This window comes from Chlorocebus sabaeus, chromosome 12 (genome assembly GCF_047675955.1).
Source record: "Chlorocebus sabaeus isolate Y175 chromosome 12, mChlSab1.0.hap1, whole genome shotgun sequence".
NCBI lineage: Eukaryota > Metazoa > Chordata > Mammalia > Primates > Cercopithecidae > Chlorocebus > Chlorocebus sabaeus.
The window spans coordinates 37,601,425-37,617,068 of record NC_132915.1 but is presented as its reverse complement, the minus strand read 5'-3'; the positions used below and the strand labels follow the sequence as shown (position 1 = coordinate 37,617,068).

General features: G+C 37.7%; 1 protein-coding gene across 31 annotated transcripts in view; it reads left to right on the top strand.

The window, feature by feature from the left end:
• PTPRD (protein tyrosine phosphatase receptor type D) overlaps positions 1–15,644 on the top strand; it is a 2,332,079-nt gene that overhangs the window by 2,290,564 nt on the left and 25,871 nt on the right. For all 31 annotated transcript variants that reach the window (XM_073021577.1, XM_073021575.1, XM_073021576.1 and 28 more), the window contains one exon: positions 15,079–15,364. In XM_073021577.1, coding sequence (XP_072877678.1) covers positions 15,079–15,364 — 286 coding nt within the window. The remainder of the gene's footprint in view (positions 1–15,078; positions 15,365–15,644) is intronic.

Sequence of the window (15,644 nt, the reverse complement as noted above, 5' to 3'; positions counted from 1 at the left end):
TAAAATGAGGCTTAAAAATAATTCTGTTATCTTTGTTTTGTGTCTTTCCAATCAGGGTTCTATTGCTTAGATATTTTTCTTTCTGTCTTTGGAAAAATACTTTTAGGTCTTATTACATGGTATCTGATTTGTTCGCATTTGGGGTTTCTTGCAGAGAAGACTCACAAGGTGGGCTTCAGGCATCTGAGTTTTATTACAAGATAATTCCATATATTTTCAGGTATCTGGAGATAGTAAGTATTTGGTCTAAAAGCAGCCCTTTGCAGTCTCTCCTTTCCATTGAACTTTACATTGCTGAGGACAAAAAATCGATATGAATGACAGATTACGATTTTTTAAATTTTATGTATATGTATGTAAACACACACATATGTACATTATTATGAACGTATTCCATGTATCTTTTTGTCTTTATTTACGTTTAAAAATGTTAGGAATGTACCTGTATCCTCATTACCCAAAGTGTGGCCCAGGGACCAGCCATATCAGCATCACTTTAGAACTTGTTGGAAATGCACAATCTTTGGTCCCACCCCAGACTCACTGAATAAGAACCTCTGGGACAGAGTCCAGGTCTCTGTGCTCTCACAGTCCCTAGCAGCATGTTCAGACTACTTGAACATATAATGCATATATGCCTGGGGTACATTGCGTGGTGACTGATACTTAGAAGAGGCATCTCTCATTTTGCATCTATTGAGTTGAATTATTGGATACTAACCTTCAGCTCTTTGGTGTCACAGTCTCTTTACTGTTTTCCATCTTCTAGTATTATTCTACATGAGAGGCAAACCCTGTCCTCTCTACTGTCATCCTTAAACATGACCAGCAGGTTTTTCTAAATACACTTAATACTAGTTCTTATTTATTCGTCATTATGTATGCATACCACACTAACTAAAAGTAAACCATAGACCAAAGTATTCTAAAAGAGATAGAGCTGACATAAATGTAACTAGCTGATACATAACCAGGTATGTTAGTCTGAAGAAAAGAGGTTTATTTGGCCTACAACCTGTCTGGCAGGCTGTACAGCAAGCATGATGCTGACATTTGCTTCTGTTGAGGGCCCCGGGAAGTTTGGTGGAAGGGAAAGGGGCAGCCAGTGTATCAGATGGCAAAAGAGGGAGCAAGAGAGAGACAGGAGAGGTGCCACACTCTTTTAAACAATCAGGTCTCATGTAAACTCAATATCCCTCATTACCACAGGGAGGGCACCAAGCCATTCATGAAGGATCCACTTCCCATGCTCCAAACACTTCCCACCAGGCCCCACTTGCAACATTGAGGATCATATCTCAACATGAGATTTGGAGGGTACACATATCCAAACTATATCACCAGGTTCACAAAGATCTATTTTGGCAGTGCTTTAAAAACCATTTAATTCATTTATTTTTCAGTAGTGGAGTAGAGTGGGAGAGCTAATGTTTCATGAATAAAAGACAATTACAGGAACAGCATTTCTCTCTTGAACCAACATTCTTACAGTCTAAACTGATAGAATCATGGACCTTGAGTCCATCTGGGGAGCTCCAGGGAAAACTGTCATCTGTTCACAGTAAAACTCCCATTGGTGGGAGTGAGAGTCTGGTGGAAGGGGAGACGTGGGCCCAAGTCGTAGCTACCTAGTGACAGCCACGTGATCTTCATCAAATTCTTAAGCCTGTAAACACATGCAACTACTTGAGTCAAACCAACCAAGAAACAGGAAAACCTTAGTATTTTAACAGTACCTTTATTCAAGGAGTTCAAAGGCCCAGATGCTCCAAAATTTATTAGAAACTAAGGTTCAGTCATTAGTACAGAAAAGAAAAAGAAAATTCTTTTAAGTCTTGAAGCAGATTAGAATACAATTCAGTTATGTGGATAGCCATTTATAATTGAAAATTAGAAACATTACTATTATTTAATTTTTTCACATTGGTGTTATTTCATGAAATTTTCATCCATCTTGTAGGATGACCATTACCAGTCATGGTATATAGTTATTTCATTGGATGAATGTATTACATAAAGTTTTTCTGTTTATTTTGCTATGACTTCATGTGTTTGACTTTGTGGAAGTGAATCCCATTTTACATTTTGCACTGATAAACTATGAATTCTAGCACCTTATAATTACAATAGAAAGGTTATGAAAAAGCGAAAAAAAGAATAAGGAGTACTGAGCAATGATCCTAAACTTCTAAGTTTTGGATAAATATAAATAAGGTACTAAAATTTTCTATTTGTTATTTAATAAATAAAAGACATATTTAAAAAGTATGATCACTTGAACTCGAGAGGTGGAGGTTGTAGGGGGCCAAGATTGCACCACTACACTCCAGCCTGGCGACAGAGTGGGACTCCTCAAAAAATTAAAAATTAAAAAAAAGAAAATATGAATGTGAGTAGGCAAAAGGGTTAGAAGAGGCAATGGGCAGTACTGGCTGGATGCAGTGGCTCATGCCTGTAATCCCACCTCTTTCGGAGGCTAAGCCGGGCAGATCATCTGAAGTCAGGAGTTCAAGACCAGCCTGGCCAACATAGTGAAACCCCATCTCTACTAAAAATAAAGAAAATTAGCCAGGTGTGGTGACATGTGCCAGTAATCCCAGCTAGTCAGGAGGCTGAGGCAGGAGAATCACTTGAACCTGGGAAGCGGAGTTTATGATGAGCCGAGATGACACCACCACACTCCAGCCTCCCGGGCGGCAGAGTGAGACTCTGTCTCATTCATTCATTTATTCATTCATAAATAAATAGGCATACTGATTCATAATTAAGAAACCCGTAAGTTTAAGAAGCCAGATCAGATGCCATAGCAACAGGCCTCTGCAAAACCAACACAAAGGCCTGCTGGAGGTTGGTAGGGTGTTGCAAACAATCAAAGCAGGCCCCTTTTTAAGGCAGTAGGTAAATTGATTGTATTGAGAGTGAGATTTTCACTGCCTTATAAAAGCCTGCAGAAGTCAAACAAAAGGACCAAATGAAACAAAGAACCAGAGATTTAGAGCCTTCCAAACTATTGGACTATTTCCGTTTAAATAATAGCCTTTTTTTTTTTTTTTTTTTTTTTTTTGAGACGGAGTCTTGCTCTGTCACCAGGTCGGAGTGCAGTGGTGTGATCTCGGCTCACTGCAGCCTCCACCTCCTGGGTTCAAGCAATTCTTCTGTCTCAGCTTCCCTAGTAGCTGGGACTGTGGGCGTGCACCACCACGCCCAGCTAATTTTTGTAGTTTTAGTAGAGACGGGGTTTCTCCTTGTTGGCCAGGATGGTCTCGATCTCCTGACCTCGTGATCCGTGCGCCTCGTCCTCCCAAAGTGCAGGGATTACAGGCATGAGCCACCGCGCCTCGGCAATAGTAGCATTTTAAAAAAAGAAAAACCGAAAAACTCCTTGCATTTGTGTACATACTAAAATCTTGTCCATGTGGGAAAATGATATGCCTTACAAAATAATCAAAGTTACTGAAGTTCAAATGCCCTCCAAGTACCTTCCCTCCAAGTACCTTCCAGTGGCTCATCTCTTTGAATCTTGCTTAACCTGAATCAGGAGTAATAGCATTTACATTGCTAATGACAAGCCTGCTGTGTGGACTGAGCAGTTCACACATAGTGTATGTAGTCCATGTGATTGTAACTTCCTTTGGGTTGAGCAGTATACAACCCACGCAGCTTTACTTGGCAGGCCTGGTAAATGGTTGTCTCCTCTTTCAAAAAGTGGGCAATTTTGTATCATTCTAAACAGAATTTAGAATACGGAGTGAGCTGATACAGTTTAAAAGGAAAGTCTCTGTGTGAATGATAGAGTTCTCTAAACTTCCGTAGCATCATTTGATTGACCTCTATTCAGATTCAAGTCAACTACCAATTATCAGAGCCAGCTGAGTCTGCTCTATCCATGCCTAATGGCCTGTTCTATCCATCTGTAAAATGAGACCTGCTGCGGCATATTCAGGTGTTCTTTACGCGAACATATTAGCCGTCTAATTTATCATGAGAATCACATTTTAAGAATAATAGGGAGTGTGTTCAGCAGATAATGTCGGGACAAAGCCAAGATCATGCAAAAGTCTTTGAAAGATTTTAGTTTGAGTCTACGTACTTGAAAAAAAAAAAAAAAATCAGATGAGGCCCATGTGGATTTTTTTTTTTCTTTTTCGACATGGAAATTACCTTTTCACTCAGCATGGAAAAATAAAATGCCCAAGGGGATATAACCTGGTAGCTCATCCCTGACCTTTCAGTATTCTATACAAGGATCCTTATCAGGCAGTTTGGGAACTTTGTGCTTAGTCTCTGCCTCTTCTCTGTTGATGAAATGTGAAGTTCCTTTGATCCTCAGAAGACACCACCCAAGTGTACTATATTTTACCTTTCTAGAGTGATAATGGCTCTGGGTCATCTCCTTAACTCACTCGCATGCTGTCTCTCTCTCTCTCTCTCTCTCTATATATATATATATATGTGTGTGTGTGTGTGAGAGAGAGTATATATATATATATATATTTTTTTTTCTTTTTTACTCTTTGCCAAGCATTCTCCTCTCTACGATGACTCCTGTATCCCCTTACTTTCTGAAATCCACTCTTTAAAAGCCAGCACCAGATGGCAGGACTAAGTCTGGGCTACACAGGAGCTGCCAACATCACCCAGACTTCTGAGAATCCATCACTGAGCAAGGCAGTATACCTGAGCTAGAGTTAATTAGGTTCCATCTTTTCTCTCTGTGTCTTTGGAGCCCCAACTCTTTATTGAACTGTAATTATGATATTTCTTATAGTAACTTTTTACTCATTGCTTTATATTTCTTTTTAATTCCGTTATTAGATTATTATGTTGTCCTTGTTTAAAAAAAAAAAAAAAAAAAAAACTACAAAAAAAACCACTTCAACTAAAGTGAAAGTTTATCTGTACTGCTACCATTACCGATTCTTCTCAGAACTATTGTTCTGATTTGTGTATCTTTTCAGATCATGTTCTGTGAATTAACATGTGTACAAACAGAGATATGTAATCTTGAATGGACTTTTAAAAAAATATAAGTAGTGTTTTATATATATATATAGAGAGAGAGAGAGTTCTGCAATATATTTAAGTGGGGTTGACAATGTCTTAGACACTTTTTTGGAGGAATTCACCTCTTTTTAATATTACATCGCATCCATGGTATTGATATACCATAGTTTATTCAACTATTTCCTTAGCCATGATTGTTTTACCAAGTTAATTTGCTATGTCAACAATGCTACAATAAAATCTCTTTCTACTCTCTTTGTGCATATGTGTACACAGACCTCCATGCTAGATTTCTAGAATTGGAGGTGCTGTGTCAAAGATACTCTTTTGTAATGAATATTGCAAAACTGCCCCTTAAAATTGCTATAACTACTATATATTAATTATGATAGGCATGTAGCGTAGGTTGAATAGCATGGATAAATTTCACTGCATTTCAGTGACAATTCAAATTTTTTTAATTTTAATTTTGTAATATATAAAAGTTAATTAGTTGAATATTTTTGTCAGAGAAATTGCTATAATTTCTCTGGTTATCCTAGGTAAGAGATGCTAGAAGAAACTAAACTATCTATGAGTCTGTTTTTTGTAGCGAACCCCAAATATTGTAGAGATGGCCAGTATCTGCTTATAAAGTTAAATGTTGATTTTTAGCAAAGAATTTCTGAAAGAAGAGTTTCAAAATGGCATCCTCATCAGAGTCACATCACAGTTTTATTAAAAGAGTCACCTAATTAATCTTATAAACCTGAGTCATAAAACTCCGTCTCTTCTCATAGATGTCAGGTAGTTGTAGTTCATATACCATTCTGATAGGTGAACTATATCCAATCAAATTATAAGCTGTCATATGTACAAAACACAATGATTTTTTTTAGTCCATATTTTACTGTCTTTGCACCCAACTAAATGATGTGTGAAATATCCTAGTTCTATTGTCTTTCTTTGCCAGATCAGTGAAGTACCAGTAAAGGGTCAGGTCAGCATTAAAATTCCACCACATTAATCAGAGAAACCAACTTTTAAACACATCTCCAGAATTTTGTTAGCATAAAACAGTCCCTGTATGCCTCTTAATTTTTTCTTTTTGCACATTACTACTGTATCACATCACGGGACATTAAGCATGTTTCAACCCGTGGGACTAACTCAATCATGTTTTTAGAAATTGAAAACAAATGTTGTAACTGGATGAATGATAATATTGAAGTAATAACAATTTCCTAGTAGGCATACTTGTTTAATGGATTGTATAGTCTTTCAGCTTATAAACACTGGAACGTCTACCACTCACTGAAATTTTTTTTAAAAAAACAGTACAGTTTAGCAATAATTTGGTTTGCTGCTGAAGTCAAAACAAATACAGAGTTTATTTGTGTTCTGATTCTCATTAGTGGAATCATTGTCCTCACTGGAAAATAACTTAAAAAGTTGATTTTACTTTAGGGATAACAGAGACCAACATAAGCTAGACTCGATTTAAAAGTGCCGTCGTTCTCTTTTTGCTGGAATTTTCTGTAACATAATAAATGTACCAAATTGTGCTGGCCTCAGCCTGAAGCACAGGGTTATGCACTCCTTTTTTTTTTTTTTCAAGATATTTAGAAAAATCTGTCTCAGTGCTTGGCAACTACTCTGACAGAAAACAGATAAAAATAAGGGTGGTTTATCAGTTTTGCTGTTCTTATCATGTCTCAAGTTGAAGGCTGTTGAAATGATGAAAAACAAACAGCACTAAATAGGGTTCCGTCATTATCACTGCAATGGGGAGCTGAGTTTTTCAGGATCAAAGAAAAATGCATTTGCTTTTAGAACTACAATCCTTCATTTTGAGAGGTGCACTGCACTCAGATACTGATGGGTGAACAAAAAAAAGAATACATTAGAGATGGAAAAAAATAAATATATGCTGCTGTGGGAACTTGGAAATTCAAACAAAAGTAGGCTGGCATACTTTTAAAAGCTCTGAATTTTCAACGTTCAATTTCTTAAGGAAAAAAAAAGTGCCTGAGGTTTGTTATTTCTTAGCAATTGGAGTGAAGCATAAGCACAGGTTGTTTGCATCTCATCGGATTATAAGTATTACTTTATTTTTGTAAACATGTATCAAAGGAATTTCTCCCTCCTGGGGGCTTTGGGGAATGTTTCCCTATGTGTTACTGATCTGGGAGAGGGCTTTCTCTTTTTAAACTTTAAAAAAATTTTTTTTTTTTTAATTTTGTCACTTGAGTTGAGCACCTTCAATTTCCCTGGCATGGAAATTGCCAAACAGTAGAAACAACGAAGCTGTTGTCTTTTCCCTAGAGGAGAGCATCAACTGGCATAAGGATAATAACCAGAAAACAAAACTAAAGTGAGGCAGTTGCTGAAAAAATAGTTATAAATTGTCAAAAGAGTCCAAGGAGGAATAAATCAAAAGGAAATGTTGTTCCAGGATGGAGCAATTGAGGTGAATCTTGAAGGAAAGTACATGTCAACAGATGAGAAGGAGGTAGAAGGTCCAGCGTCACAAACGCCCAGAGGTGGGAAAGCATAAAACATGTTTAATTTGAACTAGCATTGGGGGACAGCCAAGAATCTTATAATAAAAATATTACCTGAGGGCCCTGCAGTTTTAATAGTGAGACCAGTGCCTAAAGCATATCTAGATGAAATTTTTGAACCTCTAAGTTAAAGAAACAACCCTCAATTACTTAGGGCAAAAATTACTATTAAAAGACCGGAAACCATACTGACCTATGACTTTTTCAAAGGACAAAGAAAGACCATGAAGCAATATATTTAGAGTTTGAAGAGAGAATATTGGAGCCCAGTAATCCTGCACAAAACCAAGTTGTTAGTCATATGTAAAGAAAAAAAAAAAGAAACCCACAAAGGGTTTCTCAGATATATAAGGCATCAGAAAAAGTAGCATCCATGCATATGTTATATAAAACATTATTGAAAGACATATTCTAGCCAACCAATAGATGCGTCAAAATAAACTCAAAAATAGATGAGCCATGTCAGAAAGATAAACTGTGAAACATGTAAGGCAGAATTATTCTAAATAAATGCTGCTGATGTGCTTATAAGTTTAATAAAAATGTTATAACCAGTCCCTAAAATGGAAAACAACTCTGTGGAACATGCCCTCTTTTTCCCTCACTGCCTTTCAGCTGATGGCTTTCTATTAGTTTTTCAAATGTGCTATTGTCTATTCTAGCACTTTTTTTTAGGATTTCTTTTCAAAAGCTTTTCCACCCTCTTTATTTAGCAAACAGTTACTTGACCTTTAGGTATTGCGTTAGTCTGCTGGGGCTGCCACGACAAAATACTCGAAAATGAGTGGCTTAAACAACAAAAACTTACTTTCTCACCACCCAGGAGGCTGGAAGTCCGAAGATGAAGGTGCTGGCAGAGTTGGTTTCAGGAGAGGCCTCTTCCTGGCTTTTAGATGACTACTTTCTCACTGTGCCTTCACATGGCCCTTCCTCTGTGTATGCATAGAGTAAAAGATCTTTGGTGTCTCTTCCTCTTACAAGGACATCAATCCTATTTGATTAAAGCTCCCACCTTGTGACTTCATGTAACCTTAATTATCTCCCTAAAGGCCCTGTGTCCAATACAGTCACACTGGGGGTTAGCGTTTCAACATATGAATTTTGAGAAGAAAGACACAATTCAGCCCATAACAGATTTCCTTTTCAATGGCACTTCCTCAAAGGTGCTGTACCAGCATCCTCCACATTTGCCTCACAGCGCCACTTGAGGTTTGTAATTAGCTGTTTATTAGTGTGATTATATAATGTCGAATTCCCCCACTAAACTGTAAGCTCCAACAGGAAAGATCACGTTTGTTTTGCTCATTGCTGCTTCGATGTCTCAGCACATGGTAGGCACTCAGTAAATATTTGTGGAATAGTAGGCGAGAGAGTCTTATGACAATACAACAAAGTGGATGGAAGAACAAAGTAAGGAACACTTTCCTGTTTGTCCTTGGATGGTGGGAATGGATGCTTTAGCATTGTCATATGTACTGGTAAACGTGTAAAAACCTGCTCTCTGGGGAGGAAAAAAAAGTAGTATTTGCTGATTTCTTTGGTGTAAATATTCCCATGGATGATTTCAGACTACAAACATGAGGTCACTAGAGAGAGATGATCACCAGCCCATCATTAGTGCAGTCCCCCCTTATCCACAGGGCATGTGATCCAAGATCCCCAGTGGATGCCTGAATCCCCAGAGAGTACCAAGCCTACTTGCCATCAGTCATGACATGTTTCTGTTCATGTCTTTCACCCAAAATTTAATGCCTTTTTCATCTTAACTAAGTACTTATCACATACTGTGGCAGTAACTTTTGCAGTTTGAGGTGCAACAGCAGAACAATCATGAATTTCTTTTTCCTTCTTCACAATTTTACATATAGGAGATTGATTCTTACCATAGATCTTAGCAACCTCAGTATACGATTTCTCTTTCTTTCCTTATTAAATTGAGAACTTTCACCTTTTCACTTAAAGGAAGCACTTTGCAGCTGCTTTTTTGCATATCCAAATTGCCAGGATCACTACTCTTGCACTTTGGAGCCATTAAGTAAAATAAGGGTTAGTTGAAGACAAGCACTACAATACTAGGGCAGTCCATCTGATAACTGAGATGGCTACTAAGTGACTAACAGGCAGGCAGCCTGTACAGCATGGATACACTGGACAAAGGGATTGATTCACACCCTGGGCTGGATGGAGAGAGAGGGAGGGCATGAGATTTCACCACACTATTCAGAAAGGTATGTCATTGAAAACTTAATTGTTTATTTCTGGAATTTTCCATTTAATATTTTCAGACCGTGGTTAACCGCAAGTAACTGAGATTGCGGAAAGTCGAAACCACAGATAAAAGGGGATTACTGTATATGATGTTTTCACCTCAAGAGCATAAAATAATTTGAAACAATTAAGAAACAATGAGTTTTGAATATTACCTTTATTTTTAATATATTTATTTCAGCAAATAATCCCTGAAAATGTAAGGATTGGCTTTTGCTAGCTCTAGCATACCACTGATGGGGAGTTGAAGAAAATCGTGAAGTTTGAATACATAGCAATTTATAATTTATTATTGTGCAGGGTAAGAGGCAAAAACAGTCTAAGATGATTTTTCAATTTTAAACCTGAGTGTCAAGGAGAACCCGAGTGTGGGAGGAGCAGATTTGAAAGGGAAAGATGCTGAATAAGCTTAGAATCTTTATTTTTGATATACTTGAAGATGGTTTGAAATACAGATCTCCACTTGTGCTGAAAAAGAGAGCCATCACTTTAGGAATCCTTTGGAGACTACTACTGAGAGAAAGGAGGACAGAACTTTTGGAGCATTATCTACATTTTGGGGACTGGCAGAGATATGTAATCTGGGAAATTGATACAGATGGAAGAATACAGAGAGGCAGGTAGAGAATTAGCACTGGAGTCAAATAAAAAAAACAAAATGAAACATACTGAGGCACAGTCTGAATGGGTGCCAGTAGATTTCTGAAGATGACATTTAGAGTTCATCTTTGATTTCTATTTCAAACATGGTAGGAATTCTACCCTGTTACAGAATCAGTGTTACCATGGTACAGGATCATGATACAATTATTTTGGGCTGATTTCGTGTACTACCTGTTTTGGATTATTTTGTGTTTGGAGTAATGACACAATCTCCACTCTTGCTACCATTAACCCCAAGGGAGTATCTCTGATGTTTCCCATACTCCTTTGACTAGTGTCCTTAAAACCAAGGATAAAAGGCTTTTCTAGGAACCTGCGTTAGGCATAGTCAAATGTTGCTAATGGAGTATTACAGACGAGCGGGCTACAGGAAAGTCACTATATTTGGCAATGACTGCTGACCTAAATGGTGGAAAGCATTATGAAGCACTGGAGGTGCTGGGAACAGGGTGCTAAATTTTAACACCTCAGAACCTGCATTTGAGTCTTCTCTGCTATCCAAGTATGGCGTGAATGGCTGTAGGACTTCAGGGCAGTTCCCAAGTGTTGTCAGAGAAGGGGAAAGGAAACCAGCATTTACTGAATGCTTCTTACGTGTCAAACACTGTGGTAGGAAGGCCCTTGCCTGCCATCTCATTTGCCGTGACAATAAATGTGAAAGCAGAAAGCTCCTCAGATATAAGGCACATTTATTGGAAAGAAGGCAGAGAAAAGGAAGAGCAGCTTGAGAGAGTAGATGAAAGCAAGATTTATTATTATTATTATTATTATTATACTTTAAGTTCTAGGGTACATGTGCATAACGTGCAGGTTTGTTACATATGTATACTTGTGGCATGTTGGTGTGCTGCACCCATCAACTCATCCTTTACATCAGGTATAACTCCCAATGCAATCCCTCCCCCCTCCCCCCTCCCCATAATAGGCCCCAGTGTGTGATGTTCCCCTTCCGAGTCCAAGTGATCTCATTGTTCAGTTCCCACCTATGAGTGAGAACATGCGATGTTTGGTTTTCTGTTCTTGAGATAGTTTGCTGAGAATGATGGTTTCCAGCTGCATCCTTGTCCCTACAAAGGACACAAACTCATCCTTTTTTATGGCTGCATGGTATTCCATGGTGTATATGTGCCACATTTTCTTAATCCAGTCTGTCACTGATAGATGTTTGGGTTGATTCCAAGTCTTTGCTATTGTTAATAGTGCCCCAATGAACATACGTGTGCATGTGTCTTTATAGCAGCATGATTTATAATCCTTTGGGTATATACCCAGTAATGGGCTGGCTGGGTCATATGGTACTTCTAGTTCTAGATACTTGAGGAATCGCCATACTGGTTTCCATAATGGTTGAACTAGTTTACAATCCCACCAACAGTGTAAAAGTGTTCCTATTTCTCCACATCCTCTCCAGTACCTGTTGTTTCCTGATTTTTTAATGATTGCCATTCTAACTGGTGTGAGATGGTATCTCATTGTGGTTTTGATTTGCATTTCTCTGATGGCCAGTGATGACGAGCATTTTTTCATGTGTCTGTTGGTGAAGGCAAGATTTTAAAAGCCAAATCTCAAGTGTTGCTGAAGTAATTCTGTCATAATTTTCCCAGTATTACATTGCCTGTTTCTCGTTGTCAGCTTTAGATACTGAATGTTAAAATGGAGTTTGTACCTAGAAAGTAACTGCCTTTTCCATTATGTTTGCAAAACACTTGGTATATTTAATGTAGCCTTAAGACTTACTGGATAATTAGACTCACTAGAAAATTCACATTAATAAGAGTTAATTGTCACTGTCATGATTTAAGAAATACGGGACTATAAGGAAGGGGTTAAAGTTTCTTTCTCAAGGATACACAGCCATTGATATCTGAAGAGGTATGTTAAGCCTCAAGGTCTTTCTTCAAGCTAAAACACATATTTAATATTTAAATCCCTCAAGAATTCTTCACCCTAGAAAAAGGTAACACATTAAGTTCCAAAGTCAGCTCCTTCCCTATCTTGCATATGAATGGCAAGATTGGGCAGTTAACAATATTTTGAATTTTGGGGAAAAGACAGGTTTTGTTCAAGTCAGAGCCTCTGTTATTTCTTTTCATCCCACAATTCATGATTTGAACCCACACATATTTGATTTTTTCCCTTATTTTTTGGAAAAAAATATATCATCACCATTATGAAAAGGTTGATACTGTTTGGAGTTGGAGTTATTCCTACCAATTTTTCAAGATTCTGTAGTATCTTTCTGCCAGAATATAGAACCATGCATCATCCAGACATTTGAATGGTCCCTGATGCATATTTTGAGAAAATAGTCCTGCCATTATCTAGAATTGACTTGATATATAGGGCTCAGTTTTAAGGTTTACAGTGTGGTTTCCACTGGGAGGAACTGCATAAAACTGTGTCCAATTAGAAACTATTCACAGCTGCAATGAAGACAATTTAGTAAGACAACACAGAAAGAATGAAAGATGTTACTTGGAGTCTCAGGACCTGCCAAACACAGGATTTGAAAGAAACACAGAAAGACAAATCTTTTCCAGGTTGAGTCTGACTTACGTTCCTTTAACTGCAATCTGATGGCTTATCAGGAGACCAGCAAAGAGACTACTTAAAGTGATTTTCCTGTCTCTTTATTCCCGATCAAACACTATGCAGAGCAGGCCTCGGATACTCCTTACATAGTTCCAAACGCTTGTCAAATGTAGGATTTTGCACGGACTGAAGAGTCCTGTTTCCTAAGTAGTCCTACCTTACTGGGACTGGCTGCTCATTACTGGAGGCCTCTCAAGCCAGTCACTAATGTGTTATTTCACAAACACTGTTGAACACTTATTGCATGCTTTGTGTAGGGCACACAAAGATTTTTTTTTAATGCAATTCCTGCTCTCAAGATGTATGATATGGTTTATGGATGACTGCCCTGAATTAATAATATAATTTGGTTAGAATTGTAGTGAAGAGGGGTATTTGAAGGCAACTAGGGATCTGAGGCAGAGGGTGATTAAAACCACCTGGGAGGGTAGGAATGGGGAATGTCAGGGAAAACTTGCCATCTAATAGGCTTGTTTAGAACCAACTAAATAAAATGAGACTTCGTGGATCTCAAGGAGCTGGAACCATCAGGCTGACTTCACTCTATATTAATATTTGCATCAGGTTTCCAGTTGGTCTGTGCTGAGGTATGTGCTATCATTTGTAAGACTGTCGCAGAAGGCTTTTGCATGATGTATCAAAGCCATGTCAATTTGTGGGTTTATACTTGGTATTGGAGTCTTAGCATCAGTATTCAGGAGCCCTCTGGCATAGGACATAGGAAAGTAACCTAGTTTAAAATAGTGGTTATATCAAATTCCCACTTAGCCCAGTCTGCAAACCACAGAGCTCCTGTATGGAAGCTAGCTTTGATATACACTGTTCAGCAGTTAAATAAAGGTATTATTTTGTTTTTAAAAAAAGCTCTCTTACTGCTTGCAGCCACTTGATACCAAACAGAAACTGCCTTTTCAATTGAGACAGGCACCCTGGTGAGCATTAACTCATTCGTTTTGGAGTTCTGATATCTTCGTTGCACAGGTGCCTTGCCAAACCTATGAAAATTTTACATGTAGCTCCCAGAGCCAGCAGTGTGATTACCAAAGCCATCCGTCTTTTTTTCATGCGATAATATCTTTAATTCCTCATCCTTCCTGTCCTTCAAGTCGTACTTCAAATGCCACATCATATACCAAACTAATACATCCTTTTTCTTTCTTGTTTAGAAATAGCTGTGTATAAAGTATTATGTCCCTTTGATACACACTGAGCTCTTTAGAGATAGCATCTAAGTCATCTTTATGTTGTATCCCCTATTTCACTTAGCAGAGTACTTCATTGTCTTTGAATGAAGAAATGGATAGATCAATGATCAACAAATAAATGAATACATAGATACACAGATGACAGGAAACATGGCATGTAGCAAATGAAGGAGGCTGTCTGTTGCCTGTTATCTAAGATGGTAATATTGACCTATTCCTGTTTATTACGTGTTTACCAGCCGGTAAACACGCATGATCAGGAAGAGAAAGTATTTGTGATTGAACCATACTTGACACATAAATGTCCTCAGCCTGAAGGGTTTGATAAATAGGAAGCATGCAAAGTTTAGCTTGAGATTGTAAAAACAATCTTTATATTTTGTACATTGAACGAAAATAGAGTTTGCAAAAACTATAGCCTAGTCAGACCTGGACCAATATATAAAACTATCTTCTAAATATGGACAGACTAAATGTTTGTATTTTTTTCATGACTTCAAAAGAGTTCAAAACAATGTCCACTTTGTATTGCATGATCAAGGAGCATAGTGATTATGGATTTAATATTTTTTACATTTTAAAACTAAACTAATTTTACTCAGTCCTTTGTTCCCTGCCCTCTGCTTATCATGCCTAGATAATACTTTTGACTTTAGAGTATTACAAAGTCATCCCAATAGCTATTTGAGTAGAAGTAATGGATGTAAGATCTAGTTAATAAGAATAATAAACATACTTTTATTATGTGTTGATTTTCTGATAGGTTTATTTGGGCTCTTCTTTTCTCTTTATTTTCCTCATAGTGCGGGAGTTGGCCGGACTGGTTGTTTCATTGTCATAGATGCCATGTTAGAAAGAATAAAGCATGAAAAAACTGTAGATATTTATGGCCATGTAACTTTAATGAGAGCCCAGAGGAACTACATGGTTCAAACAGAAGACCAATACATCTTTATCCATGATGCACTGTTAGAAGCAGTGACTTGTGGAAATACCGAAGTGCCAGCTAGAAACTTGTATGCCTACATTCAGAAGCTGACACAAATAGAAACAGGAGAGAATGTCACAGGAATGGAGCTCGAATTTAAGGTATGGTATTGGATGTGATGTGATTATTCAGGAGCGAGTCATTCTGGGTTTGTCTTTGAGTCGGGGCTTTATTTTAACCTTTCAAAATTTGTGAAGTACAAGATTCATTTGACCTTTCCCTCAGGTGTATGATTCTAAAATGTATTCCTCCCCTTTTCCTCTTCTATTCTTTGCTTCCTAATAATATCTTGAGCCCTTATGTCTGCTAATTTGAGAGATTATACTTTCAGAAAATATATAGAAATCCACTAGGCTGTAGAGAGTAATTAGGTAGATAGGA